This window comes from Bos indicus x Bos taurus, chromosome 29 (assembly GCF_003369695.1).
Source record: "Bos indicus x Bos taurus breed Angus x Brahman F1 hybrid chromosome 29, Bos_hybrid_MaternalHap_v2.0, whole genome shotgun sequence".
In the NCBI taxonomy this organism is placed as follows: domain Eukaryota; kingdom Metazoa; phylum Chordata; class Mammalia; order Artiodactyla; family Bovidae; genus Bos; species Bos indicus x Bos taurus.
This window is the reverse complement of record NC_040104.1, coordinates 5,685,669-5,700,889: the sequence shown is the minus strand read 5'-3', so window position 1 is coordinate 5,700,889 and position 15,221 is coordinate 5,685,669. Positions and strand designations below refer to the sequence as shown.

The 15,221-nt window shown below is 60.8% G+C and overlaps 2 protein-coding genes across 9 annotated transcripts; one reads left to right on the top strand and one right to left on the bottom strand.

Annotated features, from left to right (window-relative positions):
* Nucleotides 1-310: 310 nt before the first annotated feature.
* On the top strand, nt 311-6,393 carry NDUFV1 (NADH:ubiquinone oxidoreductase core subunit V1). Its single transcript, XM_027532101.1, has 10 exons — nt 311-557; nt 1,639-1,721; nt 2,078-2,248; nt 2,969-3,152; nt 3,923-4,112; nt 4,844-5,056; nt 5,181-5,347; nt 5,651-5,732; nt 5,987-6,132; nt 6,245-6,393. Exons 1-10 carry the CDS (start codon nt 486-488, stop codon nt 6,329-6,331), a joined length of 1,395 nt encoding a protein of 464 aa, XP_027387902.1. The 5' UTR covers nt 311-485; the 3' UTR covers nt 6,332-6,393.
* A 542-nt stretch (nt 6,394-6,935) lies between these two features.
* Nucleotides 6,936-15,206, bottom strand: LOC113886223 (double C2-like domain-containing protein gamma). Of its 8 annotated transcripts, none has more exons than XM_027532254.1 (12): nt 10,819-11,133; nt 10,658-10,719; nt 10,363-10,446; nt 10,124-10,203; nt 9,932-10,045; nt 9,668-9,777; nt 9,442-9,577; nt 9,291-9,341; nt 7,773-7,930; nt 7,588-7,669; nt 7,334-7,430; nt 6,936-7,259 (listed from the first exon to the last, which is right to left on the bottom strand). In XM_027532254.1, exons 1-12 carry the CDS (start codon nt 11,028-11,030, stop codon nt 7,129-7,131), a joined length of 1,317 nt encoding a protein of 438 aa, XP_027388055.1. In that variant the 5' UTR covers nt 11,031-11,133; the 3' UTR covers nt 6,936-7,128. The 8 variants fall into 8 exon arrangements, with proteins under 8 accessions (XP_027388055.1, XP_027388057.1, XP_027388058.1 ...); XM_027532256.1 differs by having other exon boundaries at nt 7,773-7,927; XM_027532257.1 differs by having other exon boundaries at nt 9,974-10,045.
* Nucleotides 15,207-15,221: the final 15 nt, after the last annotated feature.

Genomic DNA, 15,221 nt, shown 5'->3' with positions numbered 1-15,221 from the left:
CTGCCCCGCCTCCCGGCTTCCCTGAGCCCAGGGGTGCCCGAGGTGGGTGGGCGTAAAGTCACAGTCTGGCAGGGCTGGGACAGGGCCAGAGCAGTACAAGGCAGGCAGGAGGGTCCAGCTACATAGTGGGCTCAAAGGCTGAGAGTCCGGAGGCAAATGCGAAAGAACAGAGCCGGCGAGCAAGACAGTAAATAAATGCCAGCCTCGCGACAGGAGAAAGGCGGTCCGGAGGCCCACGGGACTACATCTCCCAGCAGCCTCAGCGCCAGACAGGGCACTTCCGGCCTCTCCGCGCTCCCTCGAGGAGGCAGGGCCAAGGGCGGGGCGGGAGCGGCGCGGGGAAGTTGGGGCGCGCCCTGTCAGGGCGCGTGTGACGTTCTTCCTGTGCGCCGCCTAGCGTCTCGGTCGTGCCGGGTCCTGAGCCTCAGAGCTGTGAAGGTGACAGCGGGCGGTCACCGGCTTGCCTTTCCCCGCCCCTCCCCGCGATGCTGGCGGCACGGCGGCTGCTCGGCGGGTCGCTCCCCGCGCGGGTGTCTGTGCGATTCAGCGGCGACACGGTGAGGCCCGACCTGGCTCGTTCCAGGGGCGCTCGCGGGCCGGGTCTCGCTGTCGCGTCTGCGCGCGCCATACCTGGGTCCGTAGTGCCTTCTGGAGAAGCCTCTCATCTCCCCCGTCTGACAGGAAGGTTGCCGATGTAGGAGGGGACGGGTTCCAAACGGGAGGCTGATTCTCCCCGGCCCCCTAGCCCTCCGGCTCCTTGGCTTCCCCTTATTTAACAATTGCGCGACCTAACGGAGAATTTTGCAGGTGGCAAAGCGTCCTTGTCTCATTCCTTCCTCGCTACAACCTTGTAGCGCGTGAAGGGGTCACTGCCCCATTTTACAGATGCAGAAACAGCTTTGGAGAGGGCCGTTCATTCCTCGTCCAAAGTTCTGCTCCCTGTATTGGCCCTTAAGGGGTTGGCTGTCTGGAAGCGAGGTCCCCTTAGCCCTCAGCTGGGGTTCTCTCTATGTCTCATGGGATTCCAGAGCCATCTCTCCTCAACAGCTTTATCCCGAGCGGGTCTCCCGCCATCATCTTGTGTCCCAGCCTCAGTGAAGCATTCCTCTTCCTTCAGAAAACACGTTTTGTCTCCAGCAGAGTTTAGTCATATAAACAAGACTTTGGCCAAATTAAGTTTTGGTCCAGCAGAGCCATACAAGTAAATAAATGGACGTGACATCACGCTGGGTTCAGGGCTGTAGTCTGTTCTGTGGATCCTGTGTGGGCTTTGGCCACAGACAGACCTGTGCTTAGATTCCATCTGCTCCTTCAGGCTGTGTGCCTTTTGTAAGCTCATTTTGTTCTGAGTCTTGTTTCCTCTTCTGTGAAATGGAGGAAATCATTCCTATCTCAGGGTTAGGAGAATGAAATGAGATCTTGGATATAAAAAGCTTAGCCTAGTGCCTGCTAACAGAAAGTGCTTACTAAGTGGTAATGACGGTAGTTATGACCGTACGAAGGGTTCTGAAGCTTTGGCCCCTGCCCTCCTCCCAGTCCAACCCTCCTTAACTAGGGGACCCAAAAATCTGTAGCTCCTGGCCTGGCCCCTCATAATCCCAGAGCTCTCCTGGGCATACTGACTCTCTGTGTCCCCAGACAGCGCCCAAGAAAACCTCATTTGGCTCGCTGAAGGACGAAGACCGGATCTTCACCAACCTGTATGGCCGCCATGACTGGAGGTGAGATGGTGCCCTTAGGCTGGTGGGTCCCCAGGCAGGGCCTCCTCCTCACTGCCTTCCCCACCCTGCTGCTGCTGCTGCTGCTGCTAAGTTGCTTCAGTCCTGTCCGACTGTGCGACCCCATAGACGGCAGCCCACCAGGCTCCCCCGTCCCTGGGATTCTCCAGGCAAGAACACTGGAGTGGGGTGCCATTTCCTTCTCCAATGCATGAAAGTGAAAAGTGAAAGTGAAGTCGCTCAGTCGTGTCCGACTCTTAGTGACCCCATGGAATGCAGCCTACCAGACTCCTCCATCCATGGGATTTTCCAGGCAAGAGTACTGGAGTGGGGTGCCATCGCCTTCTCCTTCTATCCAGGCTTAAAGGTGCCCAGAGTCGAGGTGACTGGTACAAGACGAAGGAGATTCTGCTGAAGGGGCCTGACTGGATCCTGGGTGAGGTCAAGACGTCGGGCTTGCGGGGCCGTGGAGGTGCTGGCTTCCCCACTGGCCTTAAATGGAGCTTCATGAATAAGCCCTCAGATGGCAGGTGTGTGTAGGCAGGCAGAAATGGGGTTGCACCTCTGGATGGCTGGGGCTTATCTGGGCCTTGGGGCTGTTTCCTTGGAAACCAAGAGTGAATGGAGTAGGAAAACCTTACCAGAGCTCCAGTAGCAGGGACTCGGTTCCATCGTCTTCCTCAGGAGTCTTGGGGGCAGCAGAGTCTACCCAAGATTTTAACCCAGCAGACTTAATTGATCAGTTCCTGGCTCTGCCATTTAATCATATAGCTTTGGGCAGTATTTCTGAACCTCAGTATTCTGTTCTGTAAATGTGTATTGTATTGTGCAGGGATTAGAGAGATACTGTGCCTTCCAGCTTTTGGCCTGCCCTTTGGTCTGCGTGTAGAAAGTAAATGATAAATGTCAGCTCTGCCTCCTTTTGGCTCCAGAGATATGATGGAGGTTCACGGAATGCTCATCGTGACCAAAAGCAGATGTGGGCTCTTGAGAAAGCACTGGGAGAAGCATTTGGGCTGAGTAGAACCAAGACCTTGCCTGTGCTCATAGCTGCCCCAGTGTGGACTAGGCAGTGAGCTCCCTGTCGTTGGTGGTGAGCAAGCAGAGCCCTGGGGACTTGTTGCGGGATCAGAGAAGGATTGGCTGTCAGATAAAACCTGTTTGAGGTTTCCTGGTAGACTGGGGTGGCATACGGTTGAAGGCCTGACCCTGGTGGCCCTGTGGCCCAACTGCCCTGCTGGCCCCTACAGGCCCAAGTATCTGGTGGTGAACGCGGATGAGGGGGAGCCAGGCACGTGCAAGGACCGAGAGATCATCCGCCACGACCCCCACAAGCTGGTGGAAGGCTGCCTAGTAGGGGGCCGGGCCATGGGCGCTCGTGCCGCCTACATCTACATCCGCGGGGAGTTCTACAACGAGGCCTCCAATCTGCAGGTGGGCAGGGGGAGGGCCAGGTGCTGAGTGGGCACTCTCATACCCCAACCCAGGCAGAGTTCTTCTTAGGTTCTCACGTGGGATCTATCTGGAGTTGTGCTGGGAGGGTGGGGATCTCTTGAGCTGGCCTGTGTCCTGAGTGGGACGTGCACCCCAAAGCCTCTGTCTCGCTCTGTGTCCCAGAGCCTCAGCCTGGGAGGTCTTCCAGGGCTCCAGGGCTCCTGGGGTGGTGGTAGGCTGGAGAACTCACACGTGGGCATTTTTCTTGAAGGGTCAAGAGGTCACGTCAGTAATTCTCAGCCCAGTGACGCCTATAGTAATTGGTCTAGGGCCGAAGCCTCACTTTTCTATTAGGTTCATAACCTGGCACATGGTAGCATTATGTGTGTTATTACATATTTAAAAATCAGCCTCCAGGGTCCTTTCCTCTACTCAGAAGCAGTACTGACTCATTGTAAAGACAGGAATCCACACACACCAAAGAAAAATCTCCCATAGACTACCTAGAGAAACTACTTGCTGAAATTTTCATTATTTCCGTAAAGTCTTTAAAAAATACATATAGTTAGAGATTTTGTTAAATGTTATCACACAAGCAGCACACACATTGTAAAAATCCCTACCCTTCTCCCAGCACGTCTTCTGCCTGTGTCCAGAGGGAGCTTTGGCCCTGGACTATGGTGATGAGCTCCCTGGGCCTGTACCCCGCCCTCCCACACGCAGTGTTCCTGGGCACGTGGGGACTGTGTCTGTACACCCCTGTCCCACAGGTAGCCATCCGAGAGGCCTACGAGGCTGGTCTGATTGGCAAGAATGCCTGCGGCTCCGGCTACGATTTCGACGTGTTTGTGGTGCGTGGGGCCGGGGCCTACATCTGCGGGGAGGAGACGGCGCTCATCGAGTCCATCGAGGGCAAACAGGGCAAGCCCCGCCTGAAGCCGCCTTTCCCTGCAGACGTGGGTACGACCTGGCGCCTGGCCTCGTCCCAGGCCTTGTCCTGTGGAACCTGGGATCTGGCTTCAGGTCGCCACTTATCATTCTTGGGGAATTTCTGAGTCCCTTCTGCACTGGGGGGCCTGACACCGAGTAGGTGGGAACAACATAGAGGCTGCACCAGTGCCCCCAGGAGTCTCATCCTGCCCCAGGGCACAGGCCACACACCCAGGTGCGCTCCTACCCCCCGGGAACTTGGGGCAGGGTGGCAGAGATGCAGCACAGCTGGGATCGGGCTCCCGGGGGACGAGAGTTAACACGGGTGGAAGCAGGGCTCTCTGCCGCAGAAGCAGATCCTGGACAGATGCCACCTCCAGGAGACCCACCCCAACTGTCCCCAACCTCCAGCAGCCACTGGTTTGTTTTCTTTTAAAAAAAAAAATGTGTATTTGGCTGTGCCAGGTCTTCGTTGCCGGGCAGGTTTTTCTCTCCTTGTGGCAAACGGGGCCACTCTAGTTCTGGTACACGGGCTTCTCATCACGATGGCCTCTTGCTGCCGAGCAAAAGCTCCAGGGCGTGTGGGCTTCAGCGGTGGAGCTCCCGGGCCCGGGGGCAGGCTCAGTAGCTGTGGCGCTCAGGCTTAGTTGCCCCTCAGCACGTGGGACTGAACCCACGTCTCCTGCATTGGCAGGTGGATTCTTTGCCACCGAGCCACCAGGGATGTGACATCCACCAGGTTCTTACCCTCCCCCCCGCAGGAGTGTTTGGCTGCCCTACAACTGTGGCCAATGTGGAGACTGTGGCCGTGTCCCCTACCATCTGCCGCCGTGGGGGTGCCTGGTTTGCCAGCTTCGGCCGAGAGCGCAACTCGGGCACCAAACTGTTCAACATCTCTGGCCACGTCAACAACCCCTGCACCGTGGAGGAGGAGATGTCTGTGCCGCTGAAGGAGCTGATTGAAAAGCACGCCGGTGAGGCCCGGGGCCACCCAGCGGGGTGGGCGGGCCTCGGGGGCCTGGGCTGGGGTGGGGGCTGACAGGCGTGCCGGCCCCTGCCCTGACCATCCATCCTCTCGGGGACTGGCTGGGGCCCCAGGGGGTGTCACGGGTGGCTGGGACAACCTCCTTGCTGTGATCCCTGGCGGCTCGTCCACCCCGCTGATCCCCAAGTCCGTGTGTGAGACGGTGCTGATGGACTTCGACGCGCTGATCCAGGCGCAGACGGGGCTGGGCACGGCTGCCGTGATCGTCATGGACCGCTCGGTAAGGAAGGGCTGCCCACGCTCCCACCCAGTGCCTGCCTTAGGCCAGCCTGGCTAGTAACCCAGCCCGAGCTTCTCAGAGACACCCGCCAGTTCTTGGGTCCCGATTCCTGTCACCCAAGATAAGGGAGGTGGGAGAGGCTGGGGGGCAAGGCTTCTCTATGGGGAACGGCCATGGAGCCTGGCAGCGCAGGATGCCTGGGGTGAGTGGAGGTGGCCAGAGCACTGCTGGAATCGGGCGGGTGTGCCGCCAGGGGCTGAGGCTCAGGCTCGGGCACCTCCTCACTGCCCCTTGTCTCTGCAGACGGACATTGTGAAAGCCATCGCCCGCCTCATCGAGTTCTACAAGCATGAGAGCTGTGGCCAGTGTACCCCGTGCCGCGAGGGTAGGCGTGCTGGGCAGGCTGAGGGTTTCTCTGTGGCTCATGCCGGGCCTGGGTGGGGCACGCGGCACAGGTGGCGTGGGTGGGGCACGGGGCACAGGTGGCGTGGGCTCCGGACCCTGAATGCACTGCTGCAGGCGCCCAGCTTGCTGTGGCTTCTCTCAGCCCCCCGACCCCATGACCTGCACCCCTTGGGTTCCATCCCCTGCACCCCGGCCCGGGGGGTCAGCAGGCCATCTCTTGCTGCCCCGGCACAGGTGTGGACTGGATGAACAAGGTGATGGCCCGCTTTGTGAGGGGAGATGCCCGGCCGGCAGAGATCGACTCTCTGTGGGAGATCAGCAAGCAGATCGAGGGCCACACCATCTGCGCCCTGGGCGATGGGGCTGCGTGGCCCGTGCAGGTATGCTGCCCCACGAGGGGCACGGGGGGTGAGTGCCCAGGCATTGGGGGGGCAGCGGGGCTTTCACACCCTGCTTCACACAGCGCTCCCTGCATCCCCACCCCCACCCCAGGGCCTGATCCGACACTTCCGGCCGGAGCTCGAGGAACGGATGCAGCAGTTTGCCCAGCAGCACCAGGCCAGGCAAGCAGCTTTCTGAGCCCACGGGGCTGGTGTCCGTCTGTCTGGATGGCTGGACAATAAAGCTAGCGATACCCACTCTCTCGTTGCATCTTCTCTGTGGCCTTGCTTGCCTGCATGCTGCTGCTGCAGCCTGTGACTCACAGAGGCTTGTTTCTCAGACGGCGGGGAATAGGTCAGGACAAGGTCATGTTGAGAGTTGACACCTTGACTCCTGTGTGTCAACCTGTCGCAGACTGGGCGTGCTCAGTCATGTCCGACTCTTTGGGACCCTTTGGGCTGAAGCCCGCCAGGCTCCTCTGTCCAGGGGATTCTTTCCAGGCAAGAATACTGGAGTGGGTTGCCATTTCTTTCTCCAGGGGATCTTCCTGGCCCAGGAATTGAATCCTTGTCTCCTGCATTGCAGGCGGATTCTTTATGCGCTGAGCCACAAGGGAAGCCCCTGTCATAGACCTCCCTGAGCATTTATCCCTCAGTGCAGCAATCAAGAGTGGGGAGGGGAAAACTGGCCTGGGGTCCAGACCTGGTCCTGGCCCTGTGCAGGCCTCTGGAGGGTGGGAGCAAGGAGAGCAGCGCCCATTCTGCCCTGTGAGGCGATGGCAGGGAAAAAACGGACTGTCTGGTCTGGTTGGGAGGAGAGGTTTATTCTTGCTTCGTGATTTGACGGTGGGGTGAATTTGGAAGTGGGGAAGGAAGGAAACAACGGACCAGGGGCTGGATAGCGGGAGTGAAGCAGCCCAGCGCCTTCCAGCTCTGCAGAGAGGCTGTGGGTCAGCCTGGGGAAGGGGCACTGAGCCGGCCAGGCTGGGGGCCCCACTAGTCGCTGAGCTGGAGGGGCGCGCCGTCCAGCGGGTGCCACAGCTCCAGCCTGCGGTCACTGTGGCCCAGGCATTCGCGCCAGTGTTGCTGGCGCTCCCCGCCGGCCCGGCTGCTCAGCTGCACTCCACCTGGGTTTGGGGACAGGTCAGGAGCCAGGTGGGAGTCCCACCCCCCAACTTAGCTCCCCCGAATTCCCGCTCACCAATGAAGTCGTCAGCCGTGCCCAGGTCGTAATCCCATACAGACACCAGCAGCGTCTTCTGGGCCAGCTCCTCCCGTGGGCCTGCGTAGAAGAACTCCTGCAGGGGACGCGGTGAAAAGGAGGCGGCCTTAGTCCTTCACAGCTTCAGGGACAGACTCAGGCAAGTGGCCCAGGGTGGCTGGGGCCTGTACTGTGAGACAGGATGCCGACCCCTCCCCCAGCAGCCGGGACTGCCTTCTCTCGGGCCAGCCTACCTCATTGAACTCGGGGTTCAGGGTCTTCTTCCGAACGCTGGTCTTGTATTTCGATTTCCTCCCTGTGTTGGGATGCAGGAAACTGGGAGAGATGAGGTTGGTTTCGGTGTGGCCCCAGAGAGGTGAGCCATGGGGGCACTCTGAGGAACCCCCACTGCCCACCCGGCCACCTGCTTCACACTCACAGGCGGACGAAGGGGTCCGAGTAGCCGTTGGCGTCCATGGGGGCGAGGTGGGCGCAGCGCAGCACGCCCACCAGCAGGCCCCCCCGCTGAGAGCTGTAGCACAGCGACAGCAGGACACGCCCGCGCTCCTCCGAGGCCAGCTCTGCCTCCACCTCCTGCTGCAGGGGTAGGCCGGGTCAGCCTGGTGGCCCAGCGCCCACAGGGTAGGCTGGGTCAGCCCCGCGGGAGAACTCAGACTGGCCTCAAATAAATCAGGGCCCAGTGTCCGATGTCGTGGTCCAGTTTCCCGATACTGTCACTGACTTAGTTCCCTGGAATGAGACTTCCAGGTCCACTCTACCCTCGGGCCTGAGAAGGGGAGGGGGCTTGTCCGGGTCTCGTGATCGGCCACTTGTCTCTGAGGGTCACAAACGTGTAGGAGCTTCCTAGGTGGCCTTCCATTAGGGGCCTGTCTCTTCCCTCTTGGGGAAGCCTCTCGGGGAAGCCTGGAAGCAGCTCCCAGAGGGTTGTCCCTCCTCAAAGTGCACACAGGCCTCGTCAGCTGCAAGACCCTCCCCCCTCACACCCCACACCCCGGGAGTCAGATGCTGAATGCCCTTTGCCCCCCCCCGCCCACCCCCCACCCCGGCCCCTGGTGCTTCCAGAAGGACTCGGAGGATACCATGGAAAGAATGTGCTTCTCCCACCCTAATGTGATTTGCAGAAAGCCCATCTGCCTTGCGTTCAGTTCTCAGTATGGGGTGGGGGGGTTGTGAGTGCCAGCCAGGCGCCAGGGGGCTGCTGTCAGGTGGGGGTGGAGGGTCTGGGATGGGAAGGGCTTGTAGTAGGGCTGCTCCCCGGGGAGGGCTCCCCAGCCTGGACTTGACTAACCGACAGTCGCAGGCTCCACTAGGGGGCAGGGCAGCAGCGCTTGGCCCTTAGGTCCTGGGGGAGCTGGGGCGGGGAGGGCCCTGCCCCAGCTCTGCGGGTCCCTGGGGCCCGTGGGCTGTAGTGGCTCTGGCCAGGTCTCTGGTTTCATTCTGCCAATCCCTTGTGGTCACCTTCACCCCTCCTGACAAGGGCCAGTCCAGAGCGCCCAGCCCAGGAGCGTTGCCTGCGCTGCCCCAGGGGCAGGCCTAGCAGCCGTGGGCCCAGCAGCCCACGCAGCCCAGTGGGAGCCTGCGACTGTCGGTTAGTCAAGTCCAGGCTAGGGAGCCCTCCCAGGAGAGCAGCCCTACTACAAGCCCTTCCCGTCCCAGAACGCCCCCCCAACCCCCGACAGCAGCCCCCTGGCCCCTGGCTGGCACTCACAACCCCCCCACCCCATACTGAGAACTGAACCGCCCATACTGAGAACTGAACCGCCCATGCAGGCCACTGACCAACTGCCCAGCTCCAGCCTCTGTCTCAAGCTGGCCTGTGCTCCTGAGACTATGAGTGTTCATGGGCCCAGAGAGAGAAAAGGCCTCAGTTTCTCTGAGCTCCCCTGGGCCCAGAGCCCTGCCCAGCACCCACCTCCGGGTCCCACGTCTCACTGACCTCATACAGAGACATGCCGCGTGCTGTGTCCAGGCTCTTGGGCCTTTTGGTCTGAAACAGCAGAGAGCCCAGTCACCTGGGCCAGACGACGCCTGGGTCTCCCTCCCTGTCACCCCCACCCAGCCCCACCCTGTGCGCCAGCCCCACTCACCAGCCTCCGCCTCTCCAGACACACGTCGAAGCTCCGGGCCCGGTTGGGCACCAGCTTCCTCAGGGGCACCCGCAGCTCTCCCAGGGGAGGCACCCGCCTCCGTCGCCGCAGCCATGGGTCTTCACACACACACAGCCTGGGGGCCACCTGGGTCAGCCTGGCCAGGCCAGTCCCCCATCCCCACCCCCACCCCAGCCCCTCCTCGTGGCCCAGGCCCCGTCCTCACCGCAAGGTCTTGCGCCGGGCGTCCTGGAGGGTGAACCCATGATAGGTGAGCGTCTCCTCCCAGACAGGACCCCTCGTGCCCCGAACCGTGCGTGTCCGCAGCTGGCTGGCCTGAGGGCCAAGCAGGGAGTGTCAGAGCCCTCCTCGGGCCCCGGCGCCCCACCTGGGTCCCCCCCGTCCCAGCAATGGGGGGCCCCTGCCTGAGGGGGGGAGGCCTTGGGGAGGAGGGGCATGGCAGACCAGGTGGGCGCTCCAGGCTGGATACCTGGCCGAGGGGCAGCGGTGGGGGCCTGCATCTCGCCCTCACCTTGCTGGCTCCGGGCAGCAGGTTGGCTTTGACGAAGGTATCCATGGAGCCAGAGGCTGGTGGCTTGAGGCCCTGGGAAGGGAGAGTGGCTGTGGGAGAGGCCCGGGGCGCAGGCCCGAGCCCCGGGGACGCCGCCCGCCCCCTCCTCACCTTGGCACGGTGAGCTGTGCAGTGCAGGGTGCTGTTGTCCGTGTCAAAAAGGAGCGTGAACTCGAGGGTGCCGAGGGCGGCTAGGGGCAGGTGGCAGGCAGGTCAGCGTCTGCGTCAACCCCCGCCGGGCACCACGCCTCATGGGCCTCCCTGGTCTGAAGCCTGGCCTGCCTGCCCCAGACCCCCTTCCTGGATGGGCGGAGCCCAGAGTGTCCCTCCCCCACCCCGCCCCCACTCACTGCTGTCGTCTGAGTCTCCCTCTGGCTCTGGGTCCAGCTGGGGCTGGGGTGCAGAGCGGACCGGGGTCACTGGAGGGCGTGGGTCTGGGGGGTGCAAGGCAGGCTCAGCGGTGGGGTAGAAGTGCGGGAAGTAGTGGGAGATGAGGCGGATGGGCCGGATGGGGCCCGGGCTCACGTCGATAGCCATGTGCTCCTGCATGCTCACCCGCCCCCGGCCCGCCATGGGGGCGCAGGCATGGGCAGGGACTCAGAGGAGCCCCCGAGGACCGCAGATGAGGGGGCGGCACTGACCCACCCAGACAGGGCCAACGGGCATCACTGAGGGCGTCGTGGAGGGTCCTAGGAGGCAGTCGGGACCTGAGGACAGAGCACAGTGTCAAGGCTGGTGGGGTGGGGGCCTCCAGCCTAGGGGGGGGCACCCCGTGTGCCAGCGGCTAGGCCGGCGGGGCCACTTACCGCTCTGAGAGCCCCTGCACCTGCCTGGGTGGCTGCTGGGTGCTGACTGAGGTGACCCGTGAGAGCCAGCGGGTGGCCGTGGGGGAGGCAGAAGGGGCGGGACTCGGGGCCCCCCCAGAGCCCAGGAGCCCGCAGCTCCCTGCCCTCCACCCCAAGGGTCCCTTCCCCCCACAGTTCGCACTCTGTCGGAGAGTTATTTTCACCACCATCATGTGGCTCTGCTCCCAGGGGAGGAGGCTGGAGGGCCAGAGGTGACACAAGAGGTGTGAGGGCAACAGGAGGCAGGGTGGGGGGAAAGGGGGGGTGAGAGAGGACTGGGGGAGCGGGGGGTGGGGGGAAAGGGGGGGTGAGAGAGGGGGGTGGGGGAGCGGGGGTGGGGGGAAAGGAGGGGTGAGAGAGGACTGGGGGAGCGGGGGTGGGGGGAAAGGGGTGAGAGAGGGGGGTGGGGGGAGGCAGGGTGGGGGGAAAGGAGGGGTGAGAGAGGGGGGCTGGGGGGAGGCAGGGTGGGGGGAAAGGGGTGAGAGGGGGCTGGGGGGAGGCAGGGTGGGGGGAAAGGAGGGGTGAGAGAGGGGGGTGGGGGGAGGCAGGGTGGGGGGAAAGGAGGGGTGAGAGAGGGGGGTGGGGGAGCGGGGGTGGGGGGAAAGGAGGGGTGAGAGAGGACTGGGGGAGCGGGGGTGGGGGGAAAGGGGTGAGAGAGGGGGGTGGGGGAGGCAGGGTGGGGGGAAAGGAGGGGTGAGAGAGGGGGGCTGGGGGAGGCAGGGTGGGGGGAAAGGGGTGAGAGGGGGCTGGGGGGAGGCAGGGTGGGGGGAAAGGGGGGGTGAGAGAGAGGACTGGGGGAGCGGGGGTGGGGGGAAAGGGGTGAGAGGGGGCTGGGGGAGGCAGGGTGGGGGGAAAGGAGGGGTGAGAGAGGGGGGCTGGGGGGAGGCAGGGTGGGGGGAAAGGGGTGAGAGAGGGGGCTGGGGGGAGGCAGGGTAGGGGGAAAGGAGGGGTGAGAGAGGGGGCTGGGGGGAGGCAGGGTGGGGGGAAAGGAGGGGTGAGAGAGGGGGGTGGGGGAGCGGGGGTGGGGGAAAGGAGGGGTGAGAGAGGGGGCTGGGGGGAGGCAGGGTGGGGGGAAAGGAGGGGTGAGAGAGGGGGCTGGGGGAGGCAGGGTGGGGGGAAGGGGGGTGAGAGAGTGGGCTGGGGGAGGCAGGGTGGGGGGAACGGAGGGGTGAGAGAGGGGGCTGGGGGGAGGCAGGGTGGGGGGAAAGGGGGGGTGAGAGAGGGGGCTGGGGGAGGCAGGGTGGGGGAAAGGAGGGGTGAGAGAGGGGCTGGGGGGAGCGGGGGTGGGGGGAAAGGAGGGGTGAGAGAGGGGGCTGGGGGAGGCAGGGTGGGGGAAAGGAGGGGTGAGAGAGAGGGCTGGGGGGAGGCAGGGTGGGGGGAAAGCGGGGGTGAGAGAGGGCTGGGGGAGCGGGGGTGGGGGGAAAGGAGGGGTGAGAGGGAGGGCTGGGGGAGGCAGGGTGGGGGGAAAGGGGGGTGAGAGAGGGGGCTGGGGGAGGGGGGGGGAGTCATGCCGGGAGGGGGAGGGGCGGGGAGTGGGGAGGCGAGATGGGAGTGCTCCATGGAGACAGGAGGGTAAGGCAACCTGGTCCCCTTGCCACTCAAGCCTTTAAAACATCAACCCATCACTTCGGCTCCTCTCCCCCTTCTCCCAGCTTGGAATAAAATCCTAACCCACCACTGAGGCTTCGCCCCTCGCTACGGCCCCCTGAACGGTGGGCCCCTTTGCCCCCACGTTTCCTTGAACACGCCAAGCTTTGTACAGTGTTGCTTCTTCTGATTGTTGTTCTGTCTCTCAGTCGTGTTTGACTCTTTGCGACCCCATGGACTGCAGCATACCAGGCTTCCCTGTCCTTCACTATCTCTGGAGATTGTTCCAATTCAGGTCCGTTGAGTCAATGACCCTCCTTCTAAGAGGGATAGACTAAGGATAGTTACACAAGCAGTTGCAGAGGTCCCAGTAGGGGACTAGAGACAGAGGGAACCCAGGGAACTCTGGGGGACTGCTGCAAGTTAGTGAGCACTCAAGAAAGCTATCAGAACATCATGGGACAAAGCAGGCTTGCTTAACTATAAAGCCATAAATGGAAGCATGAGATATGCCTCAGGTCATTAAGTGAAAGAAAAAAATTATTCTGCTGATTTAAGTAAGCACTGAGACAGTCCTAGTTTGACCTTCTAGGGTCAGATACTCTCCTGTCCGATGTGAAGGAGGAGCTAGTGATGAAGAGTGAAAGTTGCTCAGTCGTATCCAACTTTTTGGGACCCCATGGACTATACAGTCCATGGAATTTTCCATGACAGAATACTGGAGTGGGTAGCATATCCCCCCCCTCCAGTGGATCTTCCCAACCCAAGAATCGAACTGGGGTCTCCTGCATTGCAGGTGGATTCTTTACCAACTGAGCTATCAGGGAAGACCACCTAGTGATGAAAGCCTGAGGTCTACTCGAAGAATGAGAAGGCAGTCTTTCCCCTCTCCCCAACTTTCCTTCGATTATAAAAATGTAACCCACTTAATCCTTGGGGCAGAGTCTCCTCTCTCACAAGCGTTCTATATTAATAAATCTACTTCTTGCCTAGCACTTTGTCTCTCACTGAATTCTTTCTGTGCTGAAACACAAGACCCTGAGCCTCAGTACGTTGAGACACCAGGTAAGTGACTCCAATTATAAGACTGTGGGCTCAAGTCCTAATCTGGGTTGCACTTTTGCCCCAACTTCCCTCCCTTGCCCTTTGACCTGCCCTGCTCCTGTTTATCTATGGTCTCAAGGTCACTCTCTGCAGGGGAATGTGGCTGCCTTTTGCCTGCTCACCTTCCCTTTCTCTTTCCAGGGGTCCTTTGGGGGGCCACCCCTTCCCTACTCTCATTCTAGGAAGTTCACCCTGTTCCCCAGGCCTGTGCCCCAGACCCGGCTGATCAATGAATTCCAAGTCCAGCAGCCAAGTGACAGGCTCAGGGAAGGTCTTGTGGACCAAAGTCAGCCAAGAAAGTGTAACTCTGGGATAGACTGGCCCAGAAAGAGAAGCTGTTTTCTGTTGATGGGATGCTGACGCTGGTACTGTTCCGTCCTACAGCTGTCGTCTTCTCCTCGCCTCTCAGCTCTGGGGAGTGGAGAATACTCCCGAGGGTGAGGCTGATACAGTGGAAAGCAAGGAAAGAAGAGCACCTGGAGCTCCTGGATCCAGCTATGCCTGAAGCTAGTCTGTCTGTGGAGTTTGCAATCACTTTTCCTCCAGATGGTGACTGCAGCCATGAAATTAAAAAACGTTTACTCCTTGGGAGATAAGTTATGACCAACTTAGCATATTGAAAAGCAGAAACATTACTTTGCCAACAAAGGTCTGTCTAGTCAAAGCTATGGTTTTTCCAGTAGTCATGTATGAATGTGAGAGTTGAACTATAAAGAAGGCTGAGCGCCAAAGAATTGATGGTTTTGAACTGTGGTGTTGGAGAAGACTCTTGAGAGTCCCTTGGACTGCAAGGAGATCCAACCAGTCCATCCTAAAGGAAATCAGTCCTGAATATTTGTTGGAAGGACTGATGCTGAAGCTGAAACTCCAATACTTTGGCCACCTGATGGGAACAGCCAACTCATTGGAATAGGCCCTGATGTGGGAAAGACTGAAGGCGGGAGGAGAAGGGGACAACAGAGGATGAGATGGTTGGAGGACATCACTGATTCAACGAACATGAGTTTGAGTAAACTCCGGGAGTTGGTGATGGCCAGGGAGGTCTGGCGTGCTGCAGTCCCTGGGGTCGCAAAGAGTCCAACACGACTGACTGAATTGAACTGAATTCCTCCTTTGGCAAAGTCAGCCACTGAGTGGCGTTTTCTATCCCTTGTCCTACCTGATAACGCCCAGTCCACCATCTCCAGGTCAGACTGCCCACCTCTTCAACTCACAGAGATTTACAAGATGGATATGTAATTCCATTACACATCTGTGAGTAATTAATGTGTAATCACATGATTATCTATGTGGCCTGGTCTAAGGTTGCCCCGAGACTGAGCACCCCTAGAGGGCAGGATAGCATCTGGCTGCTGCACAGATGTGGCCCCAGCACAGCTCCTGGCACAGGGAGAGCCTGGCACGTCACAGGTTTGCAGTAACATGCAGGGCTCCTCTCTGGATGGCTGCTGCCCGGCACAGCGTCAGCCAGGCTCGGAAGACAGTTCTGCGGTGGCTGTAGTGGCTAGGAGTTTGGGCTCTGGTGCCAGACAGGGCCTGGTTCAAATCCCAAACTGGGGTGACCTTGGGCAAGGTGTCTGCCCTCCCTGATCCCGTCTCACTACCCAGGGACAGCGTGGTCTCACCTCACAGGGCCGTGGCGAGGGTGAAATGAGAGAAAAGATGCCAGACAC

What these genes read in the sequence shown, in the direction of transcription:
- NDUFV1 (XM_027532101.1), top strand. Translation starts at nt 486, where the DNA reads ATGCTGGCGGCACGGCGGCTGCTCGGCGGGTCGCTCCCCGCGCGGGTG. An exon ending in TGCGATTCAGCGGCGACACG is followed by an intron (nt 558 to 1,638) that starts GTGAGGCCCGAC and finishes CTGTGTCCCCAG; the next exon opens with ACAGCGCCCAAGAAAACCTC. An exon ending in ACGAGGCCTCCAATCTGCAG is followed by an intron (nt 3,153 to 3,922) that starts GTGGGCAGGGGG and finishes CCTGTCCCACAG; the next exon opens with GTAGCCATCCGAGAGGCCTA.
- LOC113886223 (XM_027532254.1), bottom strand. Translation starts at nt 11,030, where the DNA reads ATGATGGTGGTGAAAATAACTCTCCGACAGAGTGCGAACTGTGGGGGG. An exon ending in TGCCCGTTGGCCCTGTCTGG is followed by an intron (nt 10,447 to 10,657) that starts GTGGGTCAGTGC and finishes TGCACCCCCCAG; the next exon opens with ACCCACGCCCTCCAGTGACC. An exon ending in CACCGCTGCCCCTCGGCCAG is followed by an intron (nt 9,778 to 9,931) that starts GTATCCAGCCTG and finishes CTTGGCCCTCAG; the next exon opens with GCCAGCCAGCTGCGGACACG.